General features: G+C 45.6%; 1 protein-coding gene across 1 annotated transcript; it reads right to left on the reverse strand.

Moving 5' to 3' along the window:
* Positions 1-3,918: 3,918 nt before the first annotated feature.
* Positions 3,919-10,398, reverse strand: LOC142591423 (neprilysin-1-like). The gene is made up of 3 exons (XM_075703751.1): positions 9,092-10,398; positions 7,898-8,381; positions 3,919-4,305 (listed from the first exon to the last, which is right to left on the reverse strand). The coding sequence occupies exons 1-3, from the start codon at positions 10,396-10,398 to the stop codon at positions 3,919-3,921; spliced, it is 2,178 nt and encodes a 725-aa protein (XP_075559866.1).
* Positions 10,399-15,367: the final 4,969 nt, after the last annotated feature.

The raw sequence follows: 15,367 nt of genomic DNA on the forward strand, positions 1-15,367 counted from the left end.
GTGGCAGGAAATCCTCGTTGTTTACACTTCGAGGCCTCGTGTTTGTCAAAAATCTGTGCGGGAGGTGTCAAATATGTCTCTAATCCGCCGAGTTGGTGATTACGGAGCGTTACAATATTAGTACAATGACACTCCTACGAAATCCAGGAGCAGCGATGTAAGTAGACAAGCACAATACTGTAGATTCGGACCAGAGAACCTGCAATTTTGTTTTACTGCGACCTCTGCTAATTGCTCCAAATCGGGTTTGCCTTGTCCGTCCTTTCCAGCCGTTCATTCTGTTGCGCTGACGACGACAGTTGTCGTCACGGGCGACACTCAACTGTGATTTTTGTTGGGACTAGGCTTTGTCGTTGTTCTCAGTTTTGCCATTGTCACATCGTAAAAATAAAAAATGGGTGCTTCGCCCTTCGGGCGAAGCTCTGACAGCGATAGCAAGGTTTTTCCTTGCGATTAAACTCCTGTCGTTGGCTCTGCATAGTATTAGGACGTCACACGTGGCTGTTCGCCATAGAGACGCTGATGCTCGTCTTGCTGTGGAGTACTTTCGCGAGTCTTTTCTGAAAATAGAAAAAGTGCAAAAGTGTGCACCCGATTGAGTGCCCTGTATGAAATCTTTGTTACGTATGGAACAATTGTAAAATATGAACTGGTCATTACGTGGTTGATAATTATACTATTGCAATAAAGAAAGAAAAGCGTCCGTGGCGTAATGGCTTCAATGTTGGGCTTTTGTGCTAGAGGTCCTGAGCTCGAGTCCTGCCGGCAGATGACTCTAAGAAGGTTTATTTATTTATTACAGAGTACTTTGCTCAATATTACTAATTTTCAAAGTCGGGGATGTTTGAAGCCAAAAGGACGAAGTTTAGGCAAATCCATGTACTTCCAACAATTCCCATGTTGGTACAACTGCTCCCTTTGCAGCTCCCGTAGACACTGGCGCCAGAGTTCCCTCTACTAATTTTTCTATGAAACTGTGTATTGGGTGACTTCTGAGATTTCATCTTTTGCTCCGTCAGGTGTCAGCAGAGGCATTGCTCGTTTGCTTTGCCTCCTCATAGAGGGCGTAGGAGTTTTAAGGCACGGACATTGAAAATTGTATGGGAGGACAGACATACAAATTCGCTGTAAAACATTGGTGGTGGTGAGTTTTGAACCTACAACCCGACGCTCAGAAGCATAGAGTATTACCCACTGGGCTAAACACCCACGCTTGCTGAAGGTGAAGACATATGAACCATATGAATGTGTTGTGCCAGTGTTGCAAAACAAATGCCAAAGGAGAACAGTTTTTTATGAAGGCTTTGTTGAAAGATTTGGCGATGGTGGAATAAAAGCCATCTCTATGACCCCATGTAAAATCGATTTATAGCATTGTGAACATTACAAAAGTTCTCATATTGCGAAAATTTGATATAAACACGCCCCATCCCCCATGCGTTTCGGTGGTCACGGGATGCACCTTCCTTTAGAGTGTTTCTTCAACGATCGAAATGCCACCGTTTTCTGAGGACTCATGCACCTCACGTGGGTTCATGATGACTCATGCGCTTCAGATAAGCAGTGAATGAGCTGATAAGAGTGATGAGGGGTTATATGGGTCTCATCACGGCCTATAAAGGTTCGACGCAGATGGGTAAGGTGCTAATGAGCTATAAAACATTATGATGGTCGCAGTAATTTTGATAAGCTTCATGAGCACCTATAAGGGTCACATCAAGTCCGATAAGATTGATAAGAACCGATAAGGGTTGACAAGAGTCGGATTATGTCCGATAAAATTGATAAGGACAGATAAGGTCTCATAAGGATCGGATCGAATCCGATAAAGTTGATAACAACCGATAAGGGTTGATAAAGCTCGGATCTAGTGCGATAGGGCTGATAACGACCGATAAGGGTTGATAAGGGCTTATACTTGTCGAATAGTGATAATGACACTGGGTTGCGTGGAGATGAGCAAGTGGCACAATGATTACGCATAGTTAGACAGCTCCCAGAGGAGTTTCTGCGTAAATTTTGAAGCTACTTGGCTCTGTAAAGGCCCGAGCCATCAAGCGTGAGCAAGGTGAATATTCAAGGTGAAGTGTCCCTAAAAATGTCACAGTTTAGCCCGAAAGGCGAAGCATCGATTATGATAGCAGACTAGCAGACAGTCATAATAAGTAAGGATAGCAGTTTTATCGGCCGGATCAACTTGTAAACACTCGCTTAATAACTAAATTGATAAGCACGGTGTCAGCCCGCACAGGAAAACATACACAAGTCACACTCGATGACCGCGGACATTCGCCGTCAAAAGGCTGGAGTAAGGAAGCGTGGTAGCAATAGCGAGTGTAGCTACCTTCGTGCTGCCTATCGCTTCAACACACACTGAGCGGCGAGAACACAGCACACGCAAAGTTACGAGCCATCAGCCTCCTAGTCTATGCGCCCAAGGCAGATCGTTTTCAAGATAAAGGCCGCGCGACCGCGCCATACGCCGCTGCTGCCGAAGTACACCCCCCCCCCCCACCTCACCTCATCTTGGTTCCTTGCGCGCATCCGAATATGGTGCGCTTCCTCCGCGCTTTCCTCCTTCCACGTGCAAGATTGAGCCGCGATCGTCGACTCACTCTCGCATGCTCTCACTCGCGTATACAGCCTACGGCGCGCGGCGACGGTGCCTGAAGTGTCCACATAATTGCTATTGCAACCAAATTCAAGCACTCTGTGAATGTGTCAGCTAAGGCGAAGCAGGTTTTAAGAAAGGTTTCATTGCGTATTAAAGAAAATGCGTGTGTCCTATTGCGTGCGTTTGCGTACAATTGCCTGCTGCGTGCCACAGTTTCGAGGCTGGATGGAGCGAGAAATTGTGCATGAAGCGTGAAATGACAAATTATGCAATTATTTACTAGTTTATTAGTTCATAAAGATTTCTGCCCAAGCAAGCATTACTATAATTATGAACGTATTATTAAAAGGTTCCTTACACTGAACACAAAATCCGCATGTCTCTTATTCACGCTCTCATTTTATCCGCCTGTATGCTTACATGCTTCCGTTATTTATTTTAATAATTTATATTTATTTTTGAATCATAACCTCCAGATATGCATTTGGTAAGGGCAACCACAGTTACATCAATGTCAAACAAGTGTTATGAAACAAGGTAACAAAGAATACAGTCAATAAGAAGAATAAGTCAATACAACAGGGGAATTGAAATGAAAAATAAATAGCAAAAAGTACGCAAGGTAAGATCCTAGTAAATATTACGCGAAAGTTATCACACTCCATGGTAGGCTTACAACGCGGCAATTGCCATAAAAATTGCTGAATCATGGCGAAGTGCAAAAAGAAAGAAGGGAGGAAAGAAACAAAGTAGGACAAGACGACAACAATGAAACTCTGCTATCAACTCTAACGTACAAGTTTACAGACAGGGAATGGTGTTCGAATTCACATATCATTCCCTTGGAAAAATGAAGTATTAAACAAATAGCACAAAATCAATGGATAAGAATACAGAAAATTACCGTAAAAGATAAAGGCACTCGTCAACGAGACGACTGAGACGTGAAAACATTCGAAGCAGAGCTCGAAAACTGCCGCGTATATGTACCGTGAAAATCTTCCGCAACGCGTGAAAAGAGAGGCAATGCGTACGTTCAGATCTCGGGCGGTCTGCCTTCTACGGCTGCGTTCGCGTGCGCCGAAGCCCTCGGCTAGCAGCGCCATCTAGAGACGGCTGGGCGCCCTCACCGCATTACATACTTTACCAGGGGATCGCCCCGAATTGCGCGGCCGGAGCAAAGCCCGCCAGCGCGTATTATCTCGGAGGTCGTGCCTAAACAGGCCACCGACGGAGTGGCAGAGAACGAGGTGAATAGGCAAAGAGAGCTTCGCTTTAAAACTGGACTTCTTTGTCACCATGGTTCACTTAAAGTGAAACACTGAGCAGCGCTTTTTCGGGTTCATGGCGGTCCTGTTGCCGCAGCTGAATGCATTGGCGAACTCCGGGTAGTTGGCCAGCGCGGTGTTGAGCCTGATCTTAGCGGGAGGCCATGGTGCCTGCTCCAAGATCCGGGAAGTGTCCTCGTGCGGCTCGCACAAGGTCTGGCCGTACATCAGAAAAAACAGCTGGTCGGCATCCACGTCCGGAAGGTTGGCCAGTGACATCTCCAGACTCTTGTAGTTGACGAATTCGATATTGCGTAAGTGCAGCGACGTCTTAAAGACCCGGTGCAGCACAGGCACGATGGCATTGTCCGCAGCTACCGTCCTCAAGACCCGTTGTCCGTGGACCTTTGTATTGTTCACTGCCTGTAGACAAGGAGGCAAGATAATTAAATTACGACAGAACTAATCTTACGCTGAATGTCGACATTAATCCTTTGTTGCAGGCTGTGCACTCCAGTGGACAAATTTCGGCAATTTTCGGAGGAATTTTAGCGCTTCCGAGGAGCCCCCATGCATAGTGTCAACTTCATGGCCAAAAAAAATTTTCACTAGCACCCCTTGAAGCCGTCGCGAAGCAAAGTTTTCACCGACTCGGCTTCAAAGATGGCAGCCGCTTGATACGGCGGGTAAGTCCCGCTCGCTACCGCACTTTTACTCGTAACTCTCATGACATTTATGTTTGGTTCATATAATTGCCTGCCTGTGATAGACAATACCTTCAGCGGCAAGATCTGCAAACACTGTTACTTAGTGACGCCAAGTTCTTTCTTGCAAACAAGTTTTTTTTTTTTATGTGTCCACTGTAGTGCACACTATTCATGACAGGAACAGGTGCCTGGAAGCATAGTCTGCGCAGTGTCATCTTCGCTCTATCTACATTCCATTGCATTGTTTTTAATATTTGCTCAAATTATCAGCACCTGGGTGATTACATTATCAAGCGAGATAATAGGAAGAAACAATTGAATGAGTTAGGAACAGCTTCTACCATAGGCGCAGAGTCTTCACATTCCCCCGGGGGGGGGGGGGGGGAGGGGAGCAGGCGAGCAGCTTTGAGAACCTCATATATATATATATATATATATATATATATATATATATATATATATACATATATATATATATATATATATATATATATATATTGCTTGCACTTGCAGAACCTTCGTGTGACTTCGAAGAGTTGATCGGTGAAATGACATCGTTATATGAGTATATACAAGACCTCATAGTCGGACACAGTTCAATTTCGCAGCCGGAGTCCTCTAGGTGCTGTAATCTTCCTTCGCGTAATTGTCGTATACTTGGCTATCACTAATACTGCTTCGCCTTTCTGGCGAAACTGCAGCCTCTGCCTCTCTCTCTCTCTCTTTCTTATTTTTCAATGAGTCTGAGTATAAGCGCTGCTACGCATGGCTGCTGTTGATTCTGGTTTCGAGTGAATCCGGCATGGCTTCATTTCGGTTACTGACCGAATTATACACGGTGCCCCAACTGTGATGCACGAAGACTTAAAACAGAGCAGTTGCGTTACCCGAAGAAAACCTGGTGCATATTGTTTCCAGCACAGTGGAGCAGCCGCTAGTAATTGTTTCGTTACTGAGATTTAATTTTGTACTGGCAAATAATTATCTAACTCGAGAAGTACTGTCCTAATTCCATAAGTGTCAATGAGGCATTTGTAAGCACCCCCAAAGGACACCTACCTGCGGTGTTTTCAACCGCGTACTAATTGAGTGCATTTTTTTTTTTACTGGGAGAGAAACCTCACGGGATATGAAAAATACCACCTGAATGGCGCTCCCACCCGCATCGTAAAGCAACGCCCTCAAACAAGCTGATTGAAAGCAATTGAATTGCCTGTTGCAAAACCCGAAGAGAGGGCGCCTCACCTTGATAATGGTACGGAAGGAGCGCCAACAGCAGGTTTCGCTGCTTCGCAGCTATTCCTTCCTCTCATTTTTATGTCCCACTTATTATCCGTCTAACAAGGCCGATCGCAATGAAAACAAAAGACCCTTAATGCCACGCTCGATCGTTTGCCCACTGTCTTATTCTCGGCACACAAAAGAAAAAAGAAACATGCGGGGCCCGCCACCTGTTTCAAGTTAGACTTCGCTGCTGTGAAAGGCGTGTGTGTCAGTTGCCCTCGGGTAGAGAAGACGTAGCGCGCTGACTTTGATGCTCACTGAAGTTCCACATTCCGTCACATCTTGTGCCAGCGGTGGGGGTAACGCTGTGTTTTTGCTGCAAGTGGTGCCAGCCTGACAGTGAGTATCGGCAATCGGTTGCCGGTCATTGCAGGCACTTGGCTATCCAGCACTGGGAGTAGAGCTTGTTGGTGCCATGCTGACAGGCGTTTGTGACGCGCGGTCACAAACACAGGAGCTGTGCAGCTGAGGCCAATGAAGCCTGCACACAGTCTCATACCACGTGTTCAAGTATCTGTCATAATTTTTTCAGTTCGCGACAGAGCGCGTCTTCCCTGTGCTCTTGCACATTTTTAATAAATAGTACTAAGCTATCTTCGACGTCTCGGCGGAACGTTGCTGGAGCCGTGGGCGATGGCGCATGCCTGCTTGCTACCGATTCTAAAGGCGTTCAATGGCGACGTGCCTGTGGCAGCCCCTGTTGCTTGGTGCGCAGACTGCTCGCTGCAAAAGCTGTACAGCCTACTTCATCGAGATTTTCTTTTCGCATTGGCTGTTCTCTGGCGTGTGCGCGCTGTATATCTAACACCATGTACACTAGAGTTGAAAGCTATCTGTTTAAATCTGCTGTGAACACTTCCTTTTCAAGATGGACCTGGGACCTGTATTTAGCTTTTGGGCCCTATCTTGCTGCCCAGGGTGCAACATATCGTAATACCATGCAGGCTGAAAGTTGACAGGGACACTAAAGGGAAAATTATTTGAGGAGCTGTGTTAGAGAGAAACCCTTCTATAGGCACTCTTACCTCAAGAATACGCTTGCTAAGACAGAAAAAAGGCAAAAACGAGGGATGGCCCACGACGCCGCCTTGAAGTTTCCACGCCATCTTGCCATGACATAATAGACTTACCGCGTTCTGCTAGGGCCTGCTCAATTTCTTATCGTTAAAAAATTGACTCACTTATGTTCTTAAAGGTGCCAAAGACTAAACTGGGGAAAATTCAGAAGCTTGTAGCGAGCGTCAATGGCGTCAGCCTGACGTATCAACCCTATGGTCTCGTAGCAAAATTAGGAAAACGTAGCTTAAGCATTTTCTTTTCTCTGATTATAATCAAACCGTTACCGTCGAATCAACGAAAACAAATTTCCTCAAGAATACTCTGCTGTAGTATTCTAATTTAGTCGAACATTTTCATGCCAATTAAATAGAAGTGTTTACCCACGAAGAAAGTTAGTCAAGCCTCAGCAGAATTGGGATGCAATCTACTGAAATTTTGTTTATTTTGCGCAGCCCGAGTGGCATACCGCTTCTATTAAAATTTAATAAAGTGTTTATTTCTTCTTGATATAGTTCAGGAAAAGTACAGGTCCTAAAAACACAAAACAAAGAGCTGTGGCTACGGCTTCGTGGGCTTAACGATATACATCCCATAGAAAAATTCTCCTACATTCTGTAAGCGTCACAACAAATACTTCGTGGAAAAACAATGGGCAGGCTCAGTAGTTTCGAGTCGTTAGAATTATTGTAGAGATTATCAGTGTGTTTTTCGTCCGCTTAGTGGCGTTCGCGCATTCTAACGAAGCCTGCCTAATATTGTTTCCGTTTTGTATCTACTCAATGTAAATTTCAGGTATTGTGCATATTGCAGATAAACAAACATATATGAACACTTGGTACATAGACTCTGTCCATTTGTTTCATTCCGGACCGTAAACTATACTTCCAATAAATTAACTTATTTGTCCTCCTCAGTATCCTCGTGATGGCAGAAAGCTATACGCCATATGGCGTTGTGCTCCTTACCTTTGATGCGTACTGCTTCTCGAGGCAGGCGATCGCGGTTGCATTGTTGTGGACATCGTGAGTCGAGCCATTCGATGAGAACAGCGCCCTCTCGTGGAACGCCTCGTAAAAGAACTGCACCATGGCGCCCCCGAGACTCGCGGACTCCAAAAAGAACTCCTTGTCCTCCTTCTGCTTCAGGTGGCTTATGGACACTGGAACTAGAAGCGTGCTCGTGTCCACGTCGAAGTCCCAGCGAACGTTCAGGTGGTTTTCCTGGATTTTGCCTCCCGAGGCGACAACTACTCGCAGCCAAGGCTTTGTCATGGATCCCATGCCCTGGACGTAGCTGCGGGCGATTTCCTTGGTCGGTGTCATCGCGATGCCGCTGTAGTAGCTGTCGACGTCCTTCATGATCTGGAAGTACTTGACTTTGATGTTACTCAAGGCCTCATCAACCTCGGTTCTACCTTTGGAAATAGGCAGGGCCTCCGTGATGACATGCCTGCGAGCATAAGAAGTACAAGGGAAACAAGCTCAGCTTCTGGATTCATGATAACATTTAACATTCCGTGCCCGTAGTACAGGGCGAGAGTACTGGCAATGGGCAAGCGCGATATAAACTGAATAAATGAAAAGGTTCTTTCCTGCGCGCGTGAACTTTAAACTTTCAAAGTCAAAGCAATTTCTGCCGCGTGATCAAAGCGTCGATGTAATAACATGCTAATCGTTACAGGAAAAAGGACGCGACCGCATAAAGGCCTCGTGCTTTAGGCAAGTATGTGAATGCGAGTTCGCTGTCTATTAAATATGCGTTTAGGGTGTTAGTGGAGGCTTGGGAATGCCCAAGACAAAAAAATGTCATGTTCTAGCTGGCCTACAATAGACGAACGCAGCAAGTAAGACGCGAAGTACGGATAACACGCACTGTTGCGCTAGGTATGCAGCAGGCCTCTCGCGCTTCTTTCGCTAGACTTCGAGAAATCGCCAGTAAATTGAAGTGCTAATGAACTTGAGAATATAAAGGAACCACATTATGGTGCACTGCGGGCGTCGTGAAAAAGCACAGCATAGACTAGCCCAAGGACAGAGGGGGTTCCAAAGCTAAGTTACCGTTATGTGTATCGAGCTCAAGCGCACGTTGTTCCTGTCTTAGTTTTCCAGGCAATGCGACTTTCTGCAGTGTTCTAATAAAGACGAGGAGCACAGCCTCACTTGTAGGAACCCTTCATGGTGACCAGGTTCCGATGAACGCCAAAGGCCACCGCCAGAAGGTACGTATCGTTGAACTCCTTTAGGAAGGCGTATTGGTACAGTTTGTACGTGGCCAGTGTGCAAAGTTTTTCGATCTCTTCTTTCTTAGGGTTGTCTGCCAGCTTCCGGAATGGCATCAGTGCCATAGCAGCCCTGAGTTTGAGAAACGAGCGCACATCGTTTTTCGAAACCTTGCCGAATACTTTCACTAGATGTTTCACGTACGCAGGAGACTTCACAATGACACAGGAGTCCGCTTTCACTGAAACTGCCCCACTGAGGAATTTCCTCAGGTATGAGGTCCAGTCAAATGCTGCGCTATCCTCGCCGATCTCCGAGGCGGGAACGTCACCGTATTCATTGACATGGTAGTACTGCTCACCGCGCGGGCCCGAGTATTTCTGGAGTTCAGACTCCACCTTGGCTGCAGAGCTGATGAGGTCACTGATGTCATCATTAATTTTTCCTTTGTGCCCGAGCAGGTCCGCCGCAAAATGTCGGAAGGACGTGGAAAACGCGTGCGGCACGTGAAAGATGCGGTCAGCGCCGTTGTCGTGCGGTCTCGATAGGACCACACATGTTTTGTGCGACGCCTCCAGAACGGCCACGTGAACGACGGGAAAGATTTCGAGAACTCTCGAGAACGTTGCCAACATGCTTTCGACGGCCTCCGCGTCTCCGGCCAGTTGCAAGTGCTTCCAAGTGTCCTCGAGCTGGGACCTCCAGGAAGGCAGGTCCACGTGACTCGACTGGCAAGTGGCAAAGAACCGCGTGATCTTTTTCGACATAGCTGTTCTCGAGAAGAAGCCGAGGTCCTCGTATTTGCGGATCACGCTGCGAACTTCGCGCAGATACTGCGTCACGGCGTGGTCATAGACGTTAGTGGGGAAGCGGTTGCTGGTGCAGACGTACTCGTAGAAGTCGGCGCACGGGCTCAAGGACCAGGCGACGTTCTTTCTCAGGTCTTCGCCGGTGTCCCGGCACGCGTTCGAATCACACTTGAAGTAAAGTGGGAGGTGTCTCGTCCGCCAGGATGTCTCCCAAGAGTTCTCGAGCGATGGTCCGAGGTTCGGCAAGGGCGGCAGGGGCTCAGGTCGCTGTCGCCTCCGGAGAGCAATGGCAGTGACCGCGACGATGGCCGAGGCGCTCAAGACAAAAATGGCCGTGATGATGAGGCCCCGTCGGGACATTAGGGCTGGCGAAATTCCTGTGCATCGCCGGACTTCCCCAGCGTCCGAATCCTTGGTTGGCAACGAGTGCTGATCCATCCTGCGACCTTTCCTTCCGACTTGTTTGTTTGTTTGCGTGTTTGTTTTTCTCCAAGAGTAGCTCATACCCACTACGGGAGATGGGCTAAGAATCGGGTAAGCTAAGAAAATGATGATATGAGTGGAAATAGATGGACTATTGAGAAATGTTGAATAGCGAAAAATAATGACGGCAGATACAAATTTAAGAATTTAGCAAGGAAATCGTCCTAATTAGACTATATACCACACTATATCTGCACCATTGTCCCCATGATAATTTCCCAAAGAAGAGGGTCCCTAAAGTTGAAAGATCAGGAATTGTTATAGACAATCTAGCACCATGAAATCATCCCTCTAAAATATGTTTACTTAACGTTGAAAAACAGCGGCATGGCTGGGAAAAGTGTTCTATAGTTGCATACTCAACAAAGTATGAACACAAGGAGGAGGACACCAGACCAGATCGATGCAGATAATAGTTTATTGCACGTATTCCACTTCAGAATTTGGTAAACAAGACTTCAACTTTTCTATTACGGCAGAAGTTCTGCTCCAAGGAAATAGTAAGTTCCAGTATTCAGTTAAATTTGCTTGCCTGTTTGCTCCTTATACAGCGTTGCGCACCCACTCCGGTGTCCCAGAAGCCCACAGGAAAATGCAAGCGGAGGTAAAAAATCTTGCGGAAGAACCGATCTCACGTAGAACGTCGACGTTAATGCGACTAGCAATGAAACAAAGTAGCCGAACCCTGTATTGGCAACCGTTCAACGCGTCATGCACGCGGCTTATATTCAGCCGGGCTCCTCGCTCCCACGTATCCGTCTGGACACGCTGCGTCATTCACCGGCAGCGCCATGAAGCACGCGTGGCGGTTGCACGAATGTACATTCGGACGATTTCCTCAAAATACATATGACGGGAGTTTGATTTCGCCCAAGCTCCCCAGAAATCTCAAATTATATTTTGCCATTGTAGAGCCGCACGTACTAAGCAGCATATAGCTATCCAGGTTGGCGTCAAAGCGGTTCATTGAAGAGCAGCGCATACACAGGGACACAAGTTGGCATCACATATGGTATTGGAAGCGCTGCGCATAGGTAGTGGCACCTGTCTAGCGACCCATGTTGCCACCAACGAAGATCCCTGACGAGTAACTGATACCCAATGGTACATACCCAGTGACCCAGATAGCGTTAAAGAGGTTCACTGAAGAGTGGCGCTTAAGTATTAGCACATATACGTGCAGTGATCTAACTTGTCATTAAGGAGGTTTAATGAAGAGCGGCGCCCAGTAGCATATACCCGGTGACCCAAGTTGGCATTAAACAGTTTTAATTGAAGAGATGCACATCAGCAGTGGCACGTGCCCAGTAACTCAAGTTTGCGTGAAACCGGTTGGCCGATGAGTGGCCTATACCCAGTGTGACATACCCAGCGGGAGCGGCGGTTGGTTTCGGGCCCAGCTCACTCAGCACAGCATCCTGATGCTTTACCAGTTGGAACATGGACTTCCTACGGACGAACCTTGGCGGGAATATGGCTAAATACATAAGCAGACCGCACTCCCTCCTCCCCTCCCCCCTCCGCGGAAAGTGGCTGAAGTACCCTAAGAAACATCACACCTTAATACCCAAAGGCAAGGAGATGTGGAAATTAACTTATTCAAATAACTTTATTGAGTGTCCTGCAATTTGGTTGGGTGGGCCTGGACCGCGCCTAGGTTTCGGCTAAGTGTTGTTGGCCCTTCACGGCTTCCTCGGCTCGCTGAGGCCCAGAGTTGGTGCTGTAGAAATTGTACCAATAATATTAGTACAAGGCAAATATAGCAGGCCTCTTTTAGATTAAAGCGTATGATATACAACCGCCGATTTGGAAGTATTAAAATGAATTCGAATTTGATGCAGAGATATAGGTGCTTCAGAGGAGGAAAACACGAGCAGAAAATACACATCGGATGCACAAGCGCTACTAACAAAAATGAGCTCTAATTCGCCTTCGGCGACGCCAACAGAACTACCTTCATTGTACGGACGTCACCACAGATCACGTGAATCGCCTTACAATCGAAAACAAAAAAGTGTAACAGTCAAAGCACCCAGAATAACTCAGAAAAGTCAAAATGTCATGACATGCGCAAAAAATTTAATTCTTTGTCTATCAGTTGTAGGGAACAATTACCGATAACATGCATCACAGCAACAGTGCGTCACCATGCACCACCCAAATGCTTTTGCCTATGTTCGACGTTTGTTGAAAGAAACAACATACCTCTATTACAAAAGAAAGGTGTGTTTATTTTTTTTTATTTATTAAATACTGCGGACACGTGGGCCAAGCAGGGAGGGCGACATATGGTACATACAGTGAAAGTCAGATTGACAAATCAAACAGAACCGTAAAATTACAAGATTAAGAAGTGGATTCAATTATACAATTCCATTCGGTTACAGTTCGAGGGAAAATAGAAAACTTATATGTATTTTTTCTTGCAAAGTAAGCGTTAATGCATTATGTCTGCGGTGGCGTGTAGTTCTGGTCGATAACTACGATAAATGTTCAGATGGGACAAGGGACAAATTGTTGGTGTGAAGTAGTTTAAGGAATTGAAGACTCTGTTTCTTTCTTCTAAGTTTGAGTGGTTCAAGGTTGTTAATTTTCATAAGTTCGGTGGGGCAATCACATCTGGAATATTTGTTGAATATAAATCTGACTGCTTTTCTCTGAATTCTCTCAAAACTATTTATATTAGTTTTTGTGTATGGATACCAAACTAGGCAAGCATATTCCAGTTTAGGTCTAATTAGGGAGATGTAGCATAGCATTTTAACGTTAAATGGGGCTTTCTTAAGTTTGTGTCTCAACAGGCATAGTTTTCTGACGGCTGAAGCTCAAGGCTTAGTTATGTGATCATTCCATGATAGTGTATTGTTAAGGGTCACTCTTGGGTATATATAGCTAGTGACTTCATGAAGAGGTGATGGACCTAGCTTATATGTATAAAGCAGGGGTGATTTCATATGTGTCATTCGCAGTAGGACGCTTTTATCTGTGTTTAGTGTCATTCTCCAACACCTGCACCATGCAAGAATATTATTTAAACTACAACATAAACTAGTTTGATCATGGAAAGAAATAATATCTTTAAAGAGCCCACAATCATTGCGGAATAATCGAATCTGTACGCCACCTTCAACCGTGTTACCAATATCATTAATATATAGAACAAAAAGAAGAGGACCGAGCACACTGCCCTGGGAAACACCCGATGGGACCGGGTGTTCAGGGGGACGGATGTTGTTGCAGGTGTTGCAGGTGTACTGATGAGATTAAGCAGTTTGCAGGAACAACATGGCCACAATTAGCACATGACCGAGTTAGTTAGAGAAGTATGGGAGAGGCCTTTGCTTGGAGAGGCCTCCTGTCTGGCTCCGATTCTAAGCGATTTGTTTTCAGCCAAAATTGATCGGCATATGTCGCAGCCCCTAGAGTAACATAAGTGTGTACACATTTTTAGGTATGTAGACAATTTTATTGTGTTAATATACTGTATATTTGAGTGTTTCCAACATGAGTGTGATGTGACACCGTATCGACGATACACAATTGTCCTTGTGCCCTTATATTGACAGTTGAAATGCCAATACATGGAATCATACGAGTCTCAGATAGTCGTTAAATTTGTGTTCACCTATCAGCTTACTTGTTGGTGGTGTGAGTCTAGGGCAAGTAATGCACTTCTCGTCTTCGATTCCGGCCATTCTAAGGTGGTTAGAAAGGGTATTACTAAGATGAGTGTTCTTACTGTACCTAATGAGTGCTACCAAAATTTAATGGACACAAGTTTCCATCCACAAGCTTCACGGCACCTAAAATTTGGCTATCCTTCGAACTGTATTGTTCCTGCAGCAAAAGGTTTACACCAGCATGTAAATTCGAGTCATAGTGTGTCTAACCCATAAGCTTGCCTAATTGTTTTTAGAAAATAAATGTAGCAGTTATTACCTATATCAGCCAGGTACGTCACAACGAAGCAAACGGAGTGAGGCAATACGCAAGTAGTTTTTCCAGCACCCAGCAACCTCGGGAGTTTGCGTAAAAAAGCAGCTGCCACAAGTAATGTGAAGGCAGGATGTCAAAAAATGCTCATTAAAAAATCGTTGAGCAAGAACTTGTATCAACTACGTCGTCCCGTTGTCTTGTAGCCAAGGTTACGTCGAGAAAACGGGACGTTACATAACTGAACGGCTTAGAGAGCATAGCAATAAGGCTAATAAAACACCACCTGTTGGTTTTCTTTATTACATCACCACAGATGTGGGGTTAAACCGTTTTTCGATAAAACAGTTACCGTAGGCAGAAACAAATGTGAAGTCATTCACCGGATGAATGAACCCGAGAAAATTTACTATTTCGGTGACTCATGTATCAGTAAAACTTCGCTAAAGTCGACTGACCAAAAAAAATTAATTTTCTGCGCATGCCATGACTGTTTGACTTGTCGGAGTTCTTACGTGTGCTGCATTTCTTCCTGTATTTTTTTTTTCGCTTGTGAAGCGGTTCGCGTCACCTGCGGCGTCGTCCAATGTAGGTAGTTTTGTTCGGCTCCGCGAACGAAATACAGATCATTGTTGATTGTAACCCCTGTGCGTCCAATGAGCCTTCTTGTGTCCTGGTGTTTCACTGCGCTCAACCACCTTTAGTCAAGATGCAGCAACGAGCCCACATCGACACCCTTGTTGACACGGGGCCTCACGTTTTTTCTTTGCTTACTCGCAGACTTAAGAAAACCAACTCTATCAAACACGAATACTTGAAGTCGAAATAACTTGTCTGCGTTATCGAATACTATTTCGAAATGTTTAGTTACGTAGAGGCGTCCTGGCACTCTCAGCGTACTATTCCTTTTGGGGGGTACATATGCCATTTGCTCATTGTTTATCAATGATTTTCTAATTTGCACAAGAATGAATATCAAAAACACCATTCT

Source organism: Dermacentor variabilis, chromosome 8, assembly GCF_050947875.1.
Source record: "Dermacentor variabilis isolate Ectoservices chromosome 8, ASM5094787v1, whole genome shotgun sequence".
NCBI classification, from domain to species: domain Eukaryota; kingdom Metazoa; phylum Arthropoda; class Arachnida; order Ixodida; family Ixodidae; genus Dermacentor; species Dermacentor variabilis.

What these genes read in the sequence shown, in the direction of transcription:
- LOC142591423 (XM_075703751.1), bottom strand. Translation starts at nt 10,398, where the DNA reads ATGGATCAGCACTCGTTGCCAACCAAGGATTCGGACGCTGGGGAAGTC. An exon ending in ACCATGAAGGGTTCCTACAA is followed by an intron (nt 8,382 to 9,091) that starts GTGAGGCTGTGC and finishes TTATGCTCGCAG; the next exon opens with GCATGTCATCACGGAGGCCC. An exon ending in AGAAGCAGTACGCATCAAAG is followed by an intron (nt 4,306 to 7,897) that starts GTAAGGAGCACA and finishes CCTTGTCTACAG; the next exon opens with GCAGTGAACAATACAAAGGT.